The sequence below is a fragment of the Pezoporus occidentalis genome, unplaced genomic scaffold, assembly GCF_034315485.1.
Source record: "Pezoporus occidentalis ecotype Australia unplaced genomic scaffold, CSIRO_AGI_Poc_V1 ctg168, whole genome shotgun sequence".
Taxonomy (NCBI): Eukaryota; Metazoa; Chordata; class Aves; order Psittaciformes; family Psittacidae; genus Pezoporus; species Pezoporus occidentalis.
The window spans coordinates 951,037-971,221 of record NW_026913510.1 but is presented as its reverse complement, the minus strand read 5'-3'; the positions used below and the strand labels follow the sequence as shown (position 1 = coordinate 971,221).

Below are 20,185 nucleotides of genomic sequence, written 5' to 3'. Positions count from 1 at the left end.
GAAATTGTTCTCCCTATTGATATGTGCATAATATTTTTGGTGTTTTCTATTAATGATCCATTTCCCTTTTTATTGGTAACTTTTTAATTACATTATGTCCTTCTGGTAGCATTAAAGGATTATGGGGTGAGATAATAAAAACTTATTTGCTATAACAGTATCAGTTTGATAAAGGGAATTAATTCCCCCCCCTCCAAAGCAATATTCAGCTACTGATGACCATTCAAGAAACAGAGAAGTGCTGACATTATCATTCTTCACTGTGAGGCCCTGGCACAGATTGCTCATAGACGCTGTGGCTGCCCCATCTCTGGCAGTGTTCAAGGTCAGGTTGGACGGGGCTTGGAGCAACCTGCTGTAGTGGAAGGTGTCCCTGCCCATGGCAGGGGGTTGGAGCTGGATGAGCTTTAAGGTCCTTTCCAACCCAAACCATTCTGTGATTCTATTCTTGTCAATCTTTTGTCTTTTATGACACGAGGGCTTTGAACCAGGTACTTCAAGCAGTGTTCAGCTGTACCTGCTCCATTGTCAGATGTGATCTATGATGCTAATTTTGGTTTCAAATATGTTGTCCACAAATAGTAAAGTATTAAAAAAAGATTTTGAATGTTTAGCTCAAATCAGAGACGATGATCTAGTTTTATTTTACTTGCTGGAAGTTTTTTTGTTAGATCTCTACAGAAAGCAACAGGAATCTAGAGCCCTGTCATTCTAGGGTTATTTAAGAATAATATTGATCATATGATGTTATTGGCAAGTATAGAGAATCAGCGTAGCTGCTACTGAGACAAAAATATATCTAGACTTGAGGTTTCAGCAGTTAGTAAGGTTATTTTAAGGTACAATCACCATTTGAAGGTGTTCCATTAATGCCCAAGATTAGCATTTTTTAAATGGCAGAAAATTTGCTAGAAGCCTTCAGTGTACGCAGGATGGGATGTTTCCAGAGCTCGGTTTCTGTGGAGCTGAGGAATAATCCTCCTCAGATTGTATTTAGGGTTTTTGTTTCAAACAACAGGACAATCCGTCTTCTCTAAACATATTTAACTGATTGGACGTGAAGTGGAGGGGAAACTTAAGATTTCATGATAAACCAGGATGTCATTCACTGAATTCAGCATGGGTCAGTTCAGAAGTGACAGTGGGAAGAGCCTTTAGTAGAGTTACAGAGGTTTTTATAAAATGCCTGCATCCCCATCATGGTGACCTACAAAATATCATGGATGTTTTGTGTAGCTGTCAGCTAGATCATGTAATTAGGAAACTAAATCTCCTTTCAGATATTTTCTTCTAGTTCTCATTTTCATATGCTTGTTTTACTGTGTTTCAAAATAAGGGAAAACCATACTAACTTGTTTGGGGGACACAGCAGTGCCCATGGTATTTTAATGAAATCACAGATTGCTGACAGTATATTGATTATTGATCTTGTGGCTGGAACCTAGATTGAGGCCGTTGGCTTGTCTGTGTTCTGGCCTCTTCAGAGTTTGCTACCAGCCAAATGAAGGAAACAAGAATTAAAACAGCAAGCGCGGTTTGAAGATAAGAACCTGTAACAGAATGAAGTTATGCACTCGGGATGTCTTGGGTTTGCTGATTTGATTTGATGGTGCTTCAGATACCCAAGCTACGTGTGGCAGCTTGTAAAGACCAGGGAGGTTGGTAAGGGCTGTTGCAGTTGAAAGTAGGTGCCTTTAGGGAGCAGTTCAGGACTTGACAGGAGTTTCTGATGTTCTCCATGGACTGTATATAAATCCAACTGGCAAGCAGGGGTAGGGAGCAATAACATTTCTCACTGCAAAAGTCTTGATGAGCGATGCTTGAAAAAGTACCTGACTCAGCATTGCACTCTACGCTATTGACAGTCAGAACGTCAAGTCCCTCTCTGGGAATAAGCGAAGATTTTAACCTACTTTCATTCAAGTGCAGCAGTTAAAATGTTCTCCTCAGCCTTAGGTGAGAAAGCAGCGCTTTTGCTTCCTGCAGTGTCCTCACCTGTTATCTTTGCAAATCTGTTTCCATTCTCTGTGTGATAACCAGTGGGCATCAAGTGAGACTGCCGCACATAGGTGTAGAAAGCATTTCTTCACACATCACGCACTCCTTACTGCAGGGTGTTGTAGGTTACTGATGTTTCGTGAAGGTTGAAAAAGTGAATAGGAACATCTGGAAGAAAAATGCACTGTGTTTGCTGGAACACTTCTGATTCGTACATCCTTGTACTGCAGATCACTGGCTCTGGAGAGGAATTACTAGTCTTGCTCTTTTTTCCTGTTCTTTTGTTTTGCTGTTTTTTAACTCAGTCCAGAAGCAGGAAAAATCCATTATTGAGCAAGGTGGACCTTTGGTTTGAATCCATCACAAGCTTTTCTTGCACCCTTGGTTGTAGAAGGCTACTGTTCTCTTTGCCCAGACTTAGTAAAACTTTGGAGGGTCCTTGTCCTGTTCTTTGAGGTTCCCAGCATCATTAGCCTCATTATTAGGATCAAAAATTGAAGTAACACTGCTCAGTTGCAGTGCATCGGTATAGTAACCCAGCATATCAATGTCTGGGACCTCAGGTACATGCTGCTGTGTGTTTCTAATACTTCCCATTAGGTCTGCCAGTGCAATAAATAAGAATAGGTTTACAGCTTTAGGTATCTGTCTATTTAGAGATGTTGTAAGAAATAAAAGTTTTAGAGGCTTCCTTTAAATTTCCTTATTTTTTTGCCTAACTCTGAATGGCTGAAGAGTTTAAAGAAAGAGAAGCAGGATACCTTAAAATAAAGAAGAACAAGTAGTAGTCCTCCGTGTATTAGGTACCTGTGGTGATGCACAACATGTAACAAATCTATGATCAGATCTGTGCAGGTGGTGCGGTATGTGATTAAAGATCTGGGAAATCAAAACAAGGTGGGCTTACAGTCCTTGTGGAAGTGGTTTCCCACTGTAGTTGTTTCCTTACCTGTGAAATGATGATAAGACTTACGCTGAGGCGTAACTCATTATTGGTTTTACAGCAAGGTGAAAAGGATACATATAGTGAAAAAAATCCCAACAAACTATTATAGAATAATGCTACTTAGTATTTAATAATTTGCCTATCCAAGCAACTGTCTTTATTAAGGAATAATTGAAACATATTTCCAGAAAAAATGTGAAAGAAAATAATAGCATTATCAAGGTAAAAAGCTGTAACACGTAATTATTATACACTTACTTCATGATTCAGCAGTTGAGCTGTTTTTGTGCATGTAAATGATTTTCACTTAATGGATTATTGCAGCACTTGTGAGCAGGCAGCGCAGGACTCTCCGAAGGACGTACCTTGAGGACACTGCAGCAGCAATATTTTGCTGTGTCACTAGATTTTATCATGCGTAAAGGACAGATTCTTCCATACTCGGGAGTTTTCGGATGGAAACCACTGGCACATTTCTGACTGATGTCAGATGTGCTAGCAGCGTAGAGTAATTCAAGAAGTTCTTAAAACCAAATTGGTTCTATTAGTACAGGTTTATTGTCCTTTTATTTAAATATTGCCTCATCGAGTGTCTAACTATAACAGCAGTTATATAAACTACATCAAGAAAATGAGGAAACTTATGACTACTTCTTACAAGAATTTTATGACTGGTATCTTTCATATTTTGAAGCTGAAGTAATAAAAATATAAGTGGATCTGAGTTTATTGTTAGTGCTCTATAGTTGTCAACTGCCATTACTAAACAAATAGTAAAAATACTCTGTTGATTTTATTGCTTTAGTAATGCAGTTACTTTACCAGACTTCTCCAAGATTTTTAACGTGTTTGAGAGTGAGTATGTAGAGGTAATGATTCAGGTTCAGACTTCGTCCAGTGTGCCTCATGGATGATCTTCTTGAACAGCCAGAGATTTAGGTACTGGATAAGGGAGGTGTGGTTTCATCAGGCTGAGATTTATCTCTGGAAAAGAATTAAAAATGTAATTAACAATAAATTGCATTGAACTGAGGATCATACCCTAAAATAAGGGCTGTGATGCAAATGTTAACTAAGTCATCTACAAAAAAACGTGGTGATGCATCGTTTCTAGAACAGTCTTGGAGATGGTCTCAATTACAACTCTGTGCCTGTGCCAAGGATTCTTTACATCCCTAAACATGTGAAATCAGCATGATAGTCCTGTAGGCTGCACAGTACAGTACTGTGGTAGCTTTTGGGAGGTTTTTGGAAGAGCATTTTTCTACTGCACTGATGACATTAAGAGAAATATCCAGTAAACTCGTGGCATTTCTGACTCAACCTTTAATGTCAGTCCAAGAAGTAATAGAGCTACAGAGAGATATGAAGATGCATAGAATGAGGCTGGTATAATTGTTTTCTTTGGCCTTCCCCCAGACATCTATGTGATAAAAGGAAACTTTCTGTTGAACTTAGGAGTCAAGGAAATCAAAACAAACATGCCTGCATGAAAGAACCTAGTCCTCAGCTGTAACTTTCTGGTTTCTTGAAATGGAATCTCTCAAGCTGTTGAAATGTAACTAACACTAATGCAAAATTTTGGGGTTTGACAAGATGCTGCACTATCAAAACTGTGTTGCCATTGTCACTCCTGTTGATGGCGACTGATCATGCTGCTGGCAGTTTTTCAGTGAGGAGACACTAGTTTAGCAACCATGGAGGTGGAACAACCTTTTCACTATAATGCGTAGAAGAAGGTTTGACACTTTCTGCAGAGATTTGCTGTATAAACTACTTACTTCTGGTTTGAATTCAGAGTGTTATACCTGAGTGTAGCAGTGATATGATGAGACACAGTTAAGCTAGCTTGCTATTGAGTGGAAGAAGAAAAGTGGTCTATGAAGTGACTGGGATGACATGATCTGGAAGTATCTGTCATTTCCAGTCAAATATAAAGGAACTTCTAGGTTGAGTAAGGTACCTCGTTCAGGTTCTTCAGGTGGTGGGAAGGATCTGAGCATAAGAAGGGCTCAGACTAACTTCTTTGGATCTGAATTTTAAATGAGAGAGCAGTTTCTTCCTCCTACTATCAGAATCCACTTGATCATCTCAACTAATTTTACCAAAATCCTGGTTACTTGTGCTTCTTCACACACTATGGTAACTTTGAGTTACATGTTGCATCAGTTTGCTTGCAAAGTAAAGCAAGATAAAAGCAAGAGTTCTTGTGCCTTGAATGAGGAAATCAGTACTTACTTTGATTACAAAGGCATGCCGTCTGCAAAGAAAGAGGACGCTGTTTTCCTTGAGAGTGTAAAAAACAGTGCAGTGTGAATGCCCACTTGCATCACTTGTACAAGGTACAGTAAAAGGCATCCCAGATGCCTTCAGTTTTCCAGGTAGATGCTTGATTTATAAAACTGTCACAAAATGGAAAACATTGGTACCAAAAATTTGCTGTTTTAAAGGTACATGTGGACAAATGTGCAGAAACAATTCTTTGAAGCTTCAGCCTTTACTTAGGTCCTCATCTCAGGGACCTGCCTGACCAGATTCCAGAGCTGCATATCTCCTCTTATCATTTCTTCTGTGTGTGTTATGTTTTATATATATTTTCACCTGGATCTATCACTGAAGCAGAATGTCTGCTCTGAGCAAGCACTTTGGATTCTATCTCCAAACACTGCTTTAATGTCGTTTGCTGTGATGGAGTGCTGTGTAGAGTCTTAACCTCAGCTGGCGAATACAACAGATGGGTCTCACCGTGCTTTTTTGGCAAGGAGTAGCATGAAAATAGAAATAAACCTTATTACATACATGCTTCTCAGCATGATGCATGTAATTTGCAATAAATATCACTAAAAAAGTACAAAACTTATTGCCAGTTAACCATTAATCAGGAAAGAAAAAGTTTAATAGAATGAGCCTGAAAGCAAATGCATCTTAACCTTCACATTAAAAACTTGTAGTAGGGTGTTTTTCTTCTTGTATGTAGACATGCACACAGACAGTATATCTCAAAGTTCTGTCATGAAAGATGCAGTTAAATGTTTTTCCAGAAATAGCAGATAGATTGTGTGAGCAATATAACAAATATGTAACATATAACAGACTAAAGGAACTAATAGAATTAGAAGGCAAAATGGCACATCCATCATTTTACTGTCTTCAACCAGGCCTATTTTCTCAAATTACCAGTTAACATTTTAATCTGAAATCTGCCATTATGTGAAAATCACGTAGGCCTGTTGGATATTGTGTACTCAGGAAAACTGTAACATGTTTTCTGAGCTTCAGATGATAAAGCTTTTGGCAAGGCATTCAAGGTGATAAACACTGATCAATCTATAAAATACGTGCAGCTGAAATGGAGATGATAGAGGTTGTCTTTGGTTGCCCATCTGGGATAGGAGTCATGAGTATGTTGGTATCTGCTGTGTATCCCCTTATATCAGAAAAGGAGAGGGAAAGTTTCACTGATACAGCTGTCTGTGGGGTTTGTGGAGGTCATAGATGGGGATGTGTTTATGCAGTGCTAACAGCAAGATTTTCATAACTGTTCATTCAGCCTATTGTTCAGCTCAATTCTGCAACTAGTTTCTGTATGTTAGTATGCCAAGTGATTTATATATATATAAAAAAATCTTATCAACTAATGTAAAAGCTTAAAAATACCTTTAAATTTAGAGATTAGTGGCTGCTCAACAACTTTGAATGAGGCTAGATTTCTGGACTGTGTGAGATGCTTCATTCTGTAGGATAATGCACTGCAATATGCACAGGATAACGTGCGGTTCCCGTACATCCATTTTCCTAACAGCAATTTCTTGTTCACCTCTGAAGAAACTTCTTCAAATCTCTTCTTCAAGGAGACACCAATCTCAGTGCCATCTAGAGTATGTGATAAAATTCAAGACCTTCCATGTTTATATATGGGAGGCAATAGAGATTCAGAGATCCTGGTTGCTCTGTATTCCCCAATGGCTGATGACCTTCCCTGACCCACTGTAGACTCATCAGCCATGTCAACTGCTCCCTAAAGCCCTAGCACTGTCTCTTTAGGTAACTGGATACGTGTTCTAGTCTGAAGGAAAAGTGGATGTCAACAGTTCACCCTTCCTATTCAAAGCTTTCATTGTTTCACTGTTACGTGCTTTTAACAGTATAGAAGAAAGCAGTCAAGATTCAGTGGTAGTGTTTCATATAATCCAAAGGCAAATGAACCCCATCATTCTTCCTATCAGTTCTACTCGATAGCAGATTTTACATTCACATGCAACACCTTCAATTCAATTATATAGTTCTGATACTGGTTGGGTGTTAATATCAAAAGAAATGTCTCTGTTCAAAGCCCGAGTAAATCAATAAAACTTTTGAGAAACATAACAAAACAGAATGAAAGGATGTTTTCCACATGTGTTATACTCCACAGCTCTCAGTAACTGCAGTTTCTGGTTTTCTTGAGTCTCAGAAAGCTTAAAGCATGTGAGACTAAGTTGGCTTCCAGAGGGGACACTCACCCTTGTCTCCCGTCATGCTTGAAGCACTATGCTCCTTAGAGACACCCATCTCTGTTCTCGCTACAGACTTCCCTGACCAGGAAACAGGGGAACCCCAAAATAGCAGTAGCTAATTTAATGCAATCTCCATTTACTTCTATTTTTCTAATTCAGCAGTAGCATTTTGTGCTTTTGTGTAAGCAATGGGCAGTGAGGGTCTGTTGCTGCTCTTCAACTTTAGTAAGACCAGAAAATTTTAGGTAAAGGAGGGGGTTTTTAATGAGTAGGTTTCTCCAGTTTTTCCTTGACAGTCCCTTTGAAAATTGTTTTGTCATGGCTAGAACAGGTTGGCTTACCTATTTTTATTGAGGCTCCTGCTGTTCTCTTACACAGAGACGCTATTTGTATTGTCTTTTTTTGACATGAAATACGTCTTATTTATTTCTTTAAGAGCTAGACTGTAACATGGTTCAAGTTCAGTGGGGGAAAAAGGTGAAGGAAAATAAACACTTGTGCAAAATATGCGTTTGCTTGCACTAAGTGGTCCCAAACTCTTTAATTACTCAGAGATTAGAAAGAACTGTTACAAATAGTTTTGCAAGGTCAGTTTTTGTAAGCTTTCAGGTTCTTTACTCCACTTCTTACACGCTGTAGCCGTGGGTGAGAGCTCTGCTGCTGGCCTCTGCCTGGTAGGGATCCTGTTGCTTGCTGATCCTGTAGGTCCTCTGAAGTTGAATGTCAGGTTTGCCACTTCTTGAAGAAGTTGTCATAAACATTTTTGTGCCTCTACTTTTATGTTAAAGAGTATAAAGCAAGCTTAAAGAAAAAGTTCTTCTTTTTTCCCCCTTTCTGTTAAGGTGTTTATCCCTTCCTAAAGTATCACTTTATGAATATGTGTAGATCCTTTTTATCCCAGATTCATAGTGAGTCCATATATATTATGGAATTATATTCCATATAATATTTCATATTAATTCCCCAATTCTAAATTGCATTAAAGACATTTCTAGGCCGCTATTGCCATTGTAACAATACCTACCTAATTAATAAAAACCCACAGATAGGTATAGTAAACCTCAAATCTTTTCATGTCGCACCCCTTTTGCCTCATGCTCTTTTCTGCTCTTCCATGCCTTTTGGTTGCCTCTTCAAGTATATAAAATCTGTTCTCTATCCTTGTAAAATCCCATTTCTGTAAGATGTTACACGCGCTACTGAGCCATTTCATACAGATATCTCTTGCTTTTATTTCCTGATGTTGTAACTTGATATTTTACTCTTCCCCACAAAAGCCCAGTGGACCAAAAGGACAATTTGGTGTTTTCAACTACAGCCACATTTAAAGAAGGAGTTTACCACTCTGGTGATGGGATTGCCTTGTGGGGGGTTGTGGAAAGTGTCAGATTAAAAATATCATGTGCTCAGCAAATGGAACAACTGAGTTTGAAAATGAGAACTTGATTAGAAGTGGGTTGAGGAAAATGAGGGGAGTAGCTTAACTTCTGAGGTGTCTTAGTGCCTCTTGATTTTGATTTGACTGATGGTCTAAAATCAAATGATGTCATTCTAATGATATCTTGTGTCTGAAATATTATAGTGATATGACAAGATTTTTCCTTTCTCATTGCAACCATTGCACCTATTTAATAAATACAAGACTTGAGTCTTTCTAGACAGGATCCCGAAATTATTTAGGCACAATATTCATAGCATTTAATAATAGAAATAAATTTTAGTATATTAATGCTATCCAGTAATCACTGACGTCAATACTGCTGTTGCTTATGGACACTTGAAGTGTTTATAGTAGGAAGTACATTAGACAGTGCTGGATTTGAGAAGAGATAAGGCTGAATTTCCTATCAAGTTACTGTGGATGTCAGTTTTGGAAGGCATCTGGTACAGTAGGGTGGTCTGCATGGATTTTTCTGCTCAAAATGAAGTAATTTCAGTGAAGATTAACTTTTATTCTTGCCTCATTATCCTGCTGCTTGTCATTAATCCTTCATCTTTTTAATTTTGTGCATGTCTTATTGTAAAAACTGTTTTTTTTTTGTCTCTTGCTTTTTTATTCTAACATACTAAGCACTTAATGTATAATAATATATATTATATATTTATTACATTTTTACATATATAAATATATATTACATATCATATAGAACAATATATACTATTATATATAGTAGTATATAATTATATAATATCAAAATATACAATGCATTATATCTATTATATATTAGATTAACATATATTTAATATATATTAATATATCGGGTGCGTCAGAGTATCATAGGGTTCAGTCTTCGTTACAGCTATAAATAGCTGTTTAAATGTCTACGTAGGGCATTTAGTTAAGTGTTCCCTGTGCAGTTTGTGTGTGCGGAGACTGAGGCAAGCGTTGTGGACCCTTTCAATGGACTAAAATATTTCTGCTCACTTCTTCACTAGCGCTTAACAATAATAATACTTCCTAGTGCCACCCAGAAAGCTCTGGGTGCCTCAGACAAGAGATGCTACAAACTGACAAAATACTGTTGGATGCATTTATTTGCTTTGTTACTTTGTCTTCAAGTGTTCAGGTGATTGAAAAAATAAGGATGTTTGCTTAGTTCGTGTTTCTTCTAGAAACTACTGAAGTTTCTAGTTCAAACAAGATGAAACTGGTTTCTTCTTGAATGGCTGTTGCTGTACAACCCATGTTAAGTGTTGCTCATGCCAAGGACTGCTGTGATGATCTTTTCTACCTTGTTAAGGTACTCCCAGTTTTTCTTTTTTTCAAACTCTATAGAGATTCTCTTCTGTGGTTAAATAAAAAGTAACCTTCTTCAGATAATTGGGGTCCTACAAGTCTTTGGGGTACAGTGGAAGCTGCTCTTCCTCATCCGTCAATCATATGTTAGTTCAGGTGACTGAGAAGGAGACACGTGCATCGGGAGCAGGGCTTTACAGCTGGACTTAAGTTAAAGCACTTCTGGTTTTCCATTGTCCCAAAAGTGTGTCCAAAACACAGTTAGTAACTTTAAAAGAAGGTGTCCAAGCCTGACCGTAGGGCAATATATAGGTTATGTGCACCGTATTTAAAATACGTACAGATTCCCTGATAGTCACTCCAGTCACTGTCACCGTGTTATTTCACTGTAAATAACATACCGGGTACTCTGTAAGTAGATGGTTCTAGTGGCATTTTCTTTTGGAGAAGAATTAAGGATATACGCTCCTTTTACAGCAAGTGACCTGGACCACATGTGCTGAATGCTCTGGAGGACTTGTTACAGCCACTCTGGCTTCATCTGCCATCTTCTCATTAGATTAATGGTGAAAAAAGATGAATACAGCTAGCTGTTGAGCTTTATCTCCTTTTCCAAAGGTAGTAAAATGCTTAGTGCGTAGTGTATAGAATTTAGGTGATGTGGAACATCTTTAATGTTCCTACAAGCTAAAGGTAAATTCATGTAGAAATGACCTTGGGCCTTAAGTGTGTGGCTAAATGAAATGTATTCACACTCCAATACATTTTAGCAAAGAACTGAAGTTGGATGCTTCAGAGTATCATAGAGTTCAGTATTCGTTACAGTATCAGTTGCTGCTTTTTGTGGAATTAGACGTCTCCTCTTCACAGAAAGAACCATCAAGTAGAGGGAAACACTCCGGTTTGAAGCCTTGGTATTGCCAGCGCTTCTAAAAATGGTTAAGCCTATTTATCTTCTTTTTTTTTTTTTTTTTTTTTTGGCAGAACCATTTTTAGAGCTTCTGAAGGCTATTAAACACTTACAGAGAGGCACACAGGAACAGACAATCTTAAAAATAAAATTTAAGCTGTTGTTTCTGATTTTACCCATCAAAACTCTATTCTTAGCCATGTTGCAAGATGGGCTGCGCAGAGAAGCCTTACTGTAGCGAGAATGGGAGTGCGAAACGCAGCGAAGGATGTTAATTGCTGCATATTTTACCTAGCTTTATATCTTCAGTTGGTGGATTGTGTTCTGTATTTCAGACAGCTTTGAAAACAAACACATCCCTTTCATTGAAAAATAGGTTTATATTATCCAAACTGAAGAGTATTAACATTCCAGATAGACTAAATATTCTGTGTTCTGTGTTATCTGTGATCCAAAGAGCTTACGAAGGACTAGAGGAAAAAAAAGTAGCAAAAAAGTCTATCTGCTTTTGTTAAAGGAACATTAATTAATAAATATATATAACCCCCCCTCCAACCCCTTCCTTATGTATGGAGAGCTGCCATGCGGAGGTAGGCAAGTGGAATGAGGTGTGTTGACCTCTGTGAGCAAATGGCAAAGCTCAGAAGTGTTTTCAATGGAGGTGTTCATGCTTAACACCATTCAGGTTTTTTAATCCACTGGTAGTTTCTGTCAGAGTCAAAACAATAGCTGAAACCCAAACAGTGTCAGCTCCGCAGTCAGTTTATTATGGGATTATGATAGATCTGAAATGTTATCTTAAGACTACTATTAACTGTTAATTGAATTTGATTCTACTTAGTTTTAATATAAACACTTTTCTGCTAAGTGTTTCGCAGAACAAAGGGAAAAGTGTGTTTGTATACATGCACACAGAGGCAGTTTTAGTGATGTCTGAGCTAACGCTACATCAAGGGGAAACAGCTGTGATTTAATGAACCCACAGCTAACAGAAGTTCATAACTAGGACTTTGTTCCTGATGTTGTTGGAAGGGTTTAAGAAAAGCCGTCTCACCCTGCACACATGGCTTCAGAATTTAACAGCTGAAGTAGGTCGTGCCAGGAAGGGAGGGTTGTGTCTGCAAAGCGTCAGAGCTGGGTCTTCGCGTTCTGTGTAACTGCGTAATTAAAACACAGCATTTGGTTGAACACGCCTCGGCAGAGGTCCTGCAGCTACCTGACATCTCTGTGCAGAAATCCCACCCTTTCGGTGATAGGTATGTGTGCGTGCTGGAGATCAAGCCAAGGATCTTCCCCTTGGGACAGACCAAGGTTCATCATGCCGTGACCGCATGCATAGCATGGGTCCAGCACCTCCGGAGTGGCCTTGAACTGCTTTAATGACACTAAGATTTAATGATATCACTTGATCGTTCTAGGGATGGGGAGGCAAGTACAGGCAAAGACTCTGGTTTGATGCCTTTTACTGGCAGTGGTTCTAAAAATGGTTAAACCTACTTAATTTCATTTTTCTGGCAGAACCATTGTTTTTGTGGCTTTGAAGATTCCACCGTGCCAAGGACAGCCATGTGATGTGTGGCACAGCCTCTTGCACCTCCTCCTCAGAGGCTTCACTCTTCATCTCTAAACCAACATTGTGTTTTGAAATCCACACATTATCTCTTGCTCCAGACCCCCCTGAACACAACTAGAAACTGAAAAAGCTTCAGCTCAGCCCCCAGCTCTTATAAGTGTGAATTTTGTAGAATACTAAGGAGCTTATTGTGCATTAATTCAAGACTCATAAAAATTAGTATTTACTGCTACCAAGAATTACAGGCTTCTACCTTAGGAGCTACCAGAAGTGAAAAGACAAGCTAAGGTTTGGGTTTTGCCTGCCTTTTGAAGGTCAGTGGGACCTTGGTATTGGAGTAAAGCATCCACAAAGTGTGAGCGTGACTCCAACCACAGTGGCATATTCCTTGGTACACATGCAGTGTTGTTAAAGACCTGGAGCCAGAACATGTTACTCATGACCATCGGATGAATAATGATGTTGCAGTAGATACGGTCTTCATATAAGCAACCATCGGAACACTTTAATTCTATGTATCTTAACTCTTAGCCTAAAGATGAACCAGAAAGCAGGCAGGCTGGTTGCAGCTGGAAAACGTGGCTAAAGAAGATCTTTTTCTTCCAGCATAAATTCACTGGCATCAAGTGTTATTCAAAATGAAATAATATTTTTCTAAAAGGTGTGGTGTGCAATAGAGGTTACCAGTGGAGTATGGAGCCTGACTGCTTAATGTGGATCAACTGGCATCAGTAGAGGGGCAGGGCTAATGACAAAATTGGGAGGCATCCTAAATATAGAAGAGAATCAGGATATTGTACAGAAATAACTGAGATGACATTGAAAACCGGGCTAATAGAAGTGGAATCAAATTCCAAATGCATAATCGAAGGTCATATCTTCTAAGTGAGTAATAGCAGAGTTCTGTAAAATAGGAACTTGCAACAAGATCCTCATTATAGATAAATAGCACGTGGTTGATCATGGGATGTGCTTTAGCAGTCCCTGCAATATGCATAAAAACAAGTGAACGGAATTTTCTGCTCTGTCAGTGTGAGTTTATCATTTCTGAACAGTTTTAACAAGTAAGGTGAAGAGACTGTTATGTAAGAGAGACATGAGAAGTATAGAGCATTCATCCTTGGAGAGATACAGTATTTAGCAAAAGGAAAAGAACTGAAAGCCAGTGGCTGCAGAAGGAAAAGATGGTACCAACAAACACTGAATGAACTGAGGCTGAATGCTGGAAGAGGATTCCTGATGGGCAGAGCACCCCAACTCCACTATAGCTTTCCAAAGAGAGAGGTGGCAAAAAGATGCAGGGATTTCCTTAATGAGGGAGTTCATGAAAGGAATTATTTTGCTTAGTTCCTAAAACATCCCAAGGGAATGCCTTCTCAGATCTGTGCTTCCAAGAAATGCGTTAATGCCAGTAGCACTCTTAATGCTCTGGTTAAGCTATTTTCTTTCTGGGAAAAGTGTGGATGTTCGCTGCTATGCTCAAGATAATCTACTCTTGGAGTAAAAGCCCATTGTGAGAACTGTTGCGATACGAGTATCTTGATATATAGGCTAAATGTGTAATGTTAAGAGAAGAATATATTTAGCTAATGGATTAAATATGTCACCACAATAACATGTACAAAAGTCCTTCAGAAGGAGCTCAAAAAAACCCCAAAGTCCAGGGAGGAAAATTTAGGAGGAAGTAGCTGGGTTACAGATACTCATTTCTAAATGATTACCCTATTAGTTGCTGATCTGAGGAAGCTGATACATTCTCAAAAGCCTACTTTAGATTTTAGTACAGTATCAACTGTTTTCTTCAGTTCCTTATGGTCTCAAGATTACACCCATGAAACATCAGCTATGTTTACCAAAATATTTTCAAATGTAGATGAGGGTTGCAACACGGGGAGATAGTTCAAGGAAGGAAGCGTGTCTCTGGTGTTGACAGCTTTGCAGAATGATGTGAATGTGCATGCACAATGTTCAGAATCTTTATTGTAAGTAAAAAGAAGAAAAAAAAAGAAAAGATCTTTACTCTTCCAAAAAAAGAAACCCACCCAAACCCCCAACCCTATCATTATGACAGATTTGGACTTAAAAATAGCATTTGTTCTTGTGCTGTAAATCGGAAAGTATCGAGGCTTTCCATGGTTGCAACATATTCTATCACCATTGAAAACCAGTGTGGAAAAAACAACTGTATTGGGTTGCCATCTTTTTGTTTCTGTGCGGAGCGTAAATATCTGGGAATCGAGGGGGTTTAAGCCCTATAATAGTGGAAGGAATAAGAAAAGCTTAAACAACAACAAAATTAAAACTATCCGAGTTCATTGTTGTATAACATTCACTGCATAATGAATGCTGCAAATTTGACATTTTAATCATAGAATCAGAGCATGGTTTGGGTTGGAACCCCCCTGCCACAAGCAGGGACACCTTCCACTCGAGCAGGTTGCTCCAAGCCCCATCCAACCTGGCTTTGAACACCGCCAGGGATAGGGCAGCCACAGCTTCTCTGGGCACCCTGTGCCAGTGCCTCAGGACCCTCACAGGGAAGAGCTTCTAATAGCTAATCTAAATCTACCCTTTCTCAGTTCAGAGCCATTTCCCAATGTCTTATCCCCACATGCCCTTGTCAAAAAGTCCTCTCCAGCTTTCTTGTTGGCCCCTTTAGGTGCAAATAAATGAGTAAAAGAAATGTTCAGACTGCTGAAAATACAGCAGTTGCTTCAGCCCTCCCCAAACCTGCCCCAAACCTCCTGCACAACCTCCCTTCTCTCACCTAACATGTTCTGGCATGGAAACAGCCAAATGTAAAGCAATGCAGGCAGGACTAGAGGCTCTGAAGAGCTAAGGGAGTGAAGACAATGCCCTTAAAGCAGTGCTTCTGTTAAAGATCTGCAGTGTTATCCCATGTCTTGGATGAATATCTGGGTAATTGGATGTATGAACAAGAGAAATGCAGCAACCTGTTTGAGTGGCAGGCCTTTGCAGCATGGTAGAGATTTAGCAGACGTGTTGGTTCCTTAGAGAAGCAATGGTCTACTAAGTCCTCTGGTGAAGAGGAAGGTGCTTGCTTTGGGTCAGAACAGTAGTGCAGGACTAGTCAGATTTGAATTTGCTTTTCATTGAGTGATTTAAGATATTCAGTAATTGTAGTTTCCAAGAAAATAATGAGGTAACTTGGTCTTGAAGTACTTAAAAAATGATTCTTGAATGGGATCAGACCAGAAGTGCCACCTGTGCCAGTGTCCTGTATCCCACGGCAGCCAAGAACAGGCCAACTCTGTTTAGTATTTCTAATACTTCCAGCCTTCAGATATTTTCAGAATATGGAGTTCTGAACCTGATGCAGCTTCTGTGTTGTACTCAGTGATATATAAATATATATATATATATATATATATATATAAAAATACAATATCTTTCCCTGGAAGCCTGGTTGATGCTCCTTTTGACTCCTTTGAACTTAGGTCTTTGCACTCTAGCCTAGGAAGGTTTCTAAGACAACGCACCAGGATCGAGTGATTGGTACCACGCAGATAGACAGCAGTAGTGAGCATTTTTGACCAGGCTTACAGATATTTAGGCTAGAAACCCTGTCATTCTGGGTGATATGGTAAAGATGTCCTGGTGGTTTTGATTATGATAGTTAACATTATGCACGCAGCTACATTTTAAGACTAAGTACGCGCATGTGTGCAGTCTTAATATCAAGGATAAATTTGTGTAATTATAGCTCATAATTTGTCTACGTTGCAGCTATTTTTGAAAGTTAAATAATTGCTATCAGAGGGAGTGGTAATTTATGGCAAGAGAAAACGCTCTCGCCTCATCTTATCTGGAGGGTGGTGGGTGTAATCCTGAAGCTGGTCCTGTTTGCTGCTTCCCTAAAATATGCTTTGCTGCTCTCTGTAGTCACGTTCTGGTGACTGAAGAGATTCATGGCAGTGTGGGTATTTTCTTAGTAAATGAAATTATCATAGTGCAGAGCATTTGTAAAAGATTTAAGTAAGTGGGAATATTTGGGTACATTTTCCAAATATTTCCAGATACTTCATTCTGAAAGAAAATAACGTTTCATAATATATTCTCAGTTGCTAATAATATGCTAGAGAATAGAGATGCTCCTTTTTAACTGATCTAGGTTGCCATAGTTAGGAGAAGACAGCAGCTCATTGAAGTAGTAAGCCATTTTTAAGGAGCAGTGCCTGTTTATTAACTCAACAATGTTGTATAAATGATGAGCTTGAAATGTGGGCATGGCCTTTGAGAAGCTGAATGTCATGAGAAAGAGCTGATAGAATTATAACTTCAAATACATTCCTGTTTGTGTTTAATGTATTATTAAATGTCATTTGTTTAAAAAAGGAATTCAATTCATAATGGATCTAGTATAAACAAATCATGTTTTTATATTACTTAGGCTCTGTTTGATTTTTGTTCCATGACAGCATTTCAGAATTAAGGTTCTATTATTTATTAGCTAGAAAGAAGGATGGGGAATACCTTGTATCATGTGTTTAGCTCTGAAATCCATGGAAGTTCAGAAAGTGGATTTAAAATACTCACTGACTCTCTGCAAGTATGAAGGTATGCTTCCAGGAAATGCTGGATGTTTTACTATGAAAGAAATACTTGGAAGATCTGTCAAGACCTCACCCATGGGAAGATTGCCCAAGAGCACCATGAATGTAGCATTGTTGAGGATTAAAGCTAATTTTAGGACAGCCTTCTTATGCTGTTGGTATGGTGTAGTCAGGGTGCAGAGACTGAGTAGTGCAGAGACTGAGTAGTACAGAGTTTCGGGAACTTGCAATTGCAAACTGTAGTAAACAGGATCTCAGTATTTTAAATTCTTCATTCCAGATCTGTTTCAAAGTTGTATAGCAACAACCTAACCAGGATAAGGGAGACTGAGGATGTGCCTAAGTGTTCTCTTCCCAGAAGTAAAGCCTTTGCCGTAAAGAGATGCTCCATTTTCCTTCCTGGGGAAAGAATGACTTCTCCAGCACCTGTACATGAATTTGGAAAAGCCCCCCTTGATGTATTTCTCAGCAGTGGAAAATACCCTTGCAGGAAAATGCTTTACCACATGTGTAGCTTCAGTCCTTCAAGTCCAATGGGATTCATTGTATTCCGAAGTTCAAGCTCATACTTAAAAGTTATTGAGCAGACACAAAATTTTGATGAGCAGTGTCAGTCTATCAGGTTAGACACTTGTCTTCTCCTTTAAAGTAAATTTTCCATCATCCTAAACGTACTAGAAATCTCTGTGTACTCCAGTAACGGTGATTGCTGAAGTCTGACTAGTTAAGGAATTAATTTGCTGTAAATATTCCCCTATGTAGGTAATCTGGTTTTATTACTTTTAACACCAAAATCAGCAGCATACTGGAAGGAATACATTACAAAGCAAGGAGAAGTCTAGAAAGTAATTATTATGGATATGGCAGTGAATTCTCTATCCACCACTTCAATGATGGGTTTTTTTTCCTCCTTTTTGTTACTTTCAGCTATGCTTTATAAAACATGTTTATAGACTATGTCAGCAATGTTCTTCCTCAGTTGCTGTTGCAAAGACTATTTTCGCAGTTTATCACAAAATGCCAGATTTGCTCAGCATGTAATTTAATCTTATGCTTGGAAGCATCCCCATTACTTGGTTATCATGAAATTATTCTTTAATAAAAATGTATGCTTTGTGATCTATATTTTATTAATTTGGTGAGTCGGTTTATCGATTGTTGCAGATGCCATGAATGTATAATTTGTCACAGTTATCAGTTGCCTGTCAGCACTTCATAGCACCACAGAGTTCTTGGCTCTTGTGGGCACCTTAGAAATAAGCCTTTCTTGATCTGGGAGAGAAAAGCTTTCTTCTGTAAATTATCATCAAGACTTGGGTTGATATTGGGTTTATCACTTCACGTCATGTATTATCCTGTATTAGCCAAACGGTGTGACCGAATTAATAACGTGGCCTGTTCAGGCAAGAGTGTTCAGCAAATACAATTTAGTGATTCTAAATGCTGGGGATGAGGTCAGGAGCACAGCATTACAAATGGGAGGCATGGGTTTTCTCACTGTTTTAGTTCACTCTAAAGAGTAGGAATTATTGGGGTCATGAAACTGAAAAAAACAAAATATCCAAGTTTTTTTTTTATCCCCTCTTTTACAGTGTATGTTTTTCTGCTGTAATATATGGCAGTCATGGGTTTTGTTGATTGAAAAGCTTATTTTTGGGGCAGTGGAATCATAGGATCACAGACTGGTTTGTGTTGGAAGGAACCTTAAAGCTCATCCAGTTCTAAACCCCTGCCACAGGCAGGGACACCTTCCACTAGAGCAGCTTGCTCCAAGCCCCCTCCAACCTGGCCTTGAACACTGCCAGGGATGGGGCAGCCACAGCTTCTCTGGGCACCCTGTGCCAGTGCCTCAGCACCCTCCCAGGGAAGAGCTTCTGCCTAAGAGCTCATCTCAGTCTCCCCTCTGGCAGGTTAAAGCCATTCCCCTTGTCCTTTGTCTTCCTGCTCCCATATGAAGTCCCTTTCCAGATTTACTGTCACCCCCTTTAGGTACTGGAAGACTGGTATATGGTCTCCCCAATGTCTTATCCAGGCTGAATAATTAATGAATCTCAGTTTTTTAAAAATAAAAATTATTATTTTTTTTTTAAATAAGACTACACATGCAATAATTTATATGTATGTTTAGTAAAGCAGATACTAATTTCCAGAATGGTTGTACTTAAGAAGCTTTACCTTGCTAAGAGTTTTGCAGTGCTCATGCACCTTTGCGTGCTGCAGTGGTATGGCTCAAACACCTGCTGGTTTCGGTTTGGTATTGTTAAAGGCTGGGTTCTGCAGCCTGACAGCTTGTTCTGGTCACACACTTTGTGTATGGTGTTATTAAATCCCAGTGGCTGAACAAACACTCTTGGAGCCTCAGGTTTCACCTGGTCGGAGGAGTTTTCAACTCATATTTTCCTGGGCTTGGCAGTGGTCAGCGTGAGGTTATTCTTTGACACTTGACAGAACAAGTTAAGGAGCACTTCAGGTGCTGCTGGAGTTTTTGGTGTGTATAATGTACATTGGGGGTACTTGAAATGTATCAGGGAAAAGGCTCTCCACAAAACAGAAGGGGGGGGGGGGAAGGGGATAAAAAAGGAGAAAAAAATAAGGAAAAAATTGAGTGAAACAGTAAAAGGGAAAAAAAGGTGGAAAAGGTGAACCCGGGGTTTGCGGAGGCGAAGCCCGGCCCCATCCCTTCGCCGCTCCCGCAGCACGTTCCCCACCTCCGCGCCGCCCCGCCGGCGGCCGGGTAATGAGCCGCGCTGTGGTTGGCGGAGGGCTGGCGGCGGGCAGCCGCTATTGGCTGCGGGCAGGCGGCTCCCTTCCGCGATTGGCTGCGGGCGGGCTCCTCTCCGCCCCGATTGGCCGCGCCCGCCTGCCCCGTATTTTCAGCGGCGGCGGCGGCGGCGGCGGTGGCTGGCGGGTTCCGGTGGGCGCCGGCGCGGGGATGCAAGGTGGGTGCAGCG

General features: G+C 39.6%; 1 protein-coding gene and 1 long non-coding RNA gene across 5 annotated transcripts in view; one reads left to right on the top strand and one right to left on the bottom strand.

The window, feature by feature from the left end:
* LOC134161009 (uncharacterized) overlaps positions 1-20,185 on the bottom strand; it is a 379,533-nt gene that overhangs the window by 195,674 nt on the left and 163,674 nt on the right. The gene's annotated exons all lie outside the window — the stretch shown is intronic.
* The window catches only part of CTBP1 (C-terminal binding protein 1), a 249,659-nt gene that overhangs the window by 72,267 nt on the left and 157,207 nt on the right, over positions 1-20,185 (top strand). Inside the window, exon 1 of one of the 4 annotated variants that reach the window (XM_062613504.1) lies at positions 20,052-20,173. The exons of 2 other annotated variants lie outside the window; for them this stretch is intronic. In XM_062613504.1, coding sequence (XP_062469488.1) covers positions 20,167-20,173 — 7 coding nt within the window. In that variant the 5' untranslated portion in view covers positions 20,052-20,166. Of the gene's footprint in view, positions 1-20,051; positions 20,174-20,185 lie in introns of those variants that run through there. One more of the 4 variants, XM_062613503.1, reaches the window with a different exon arrangement.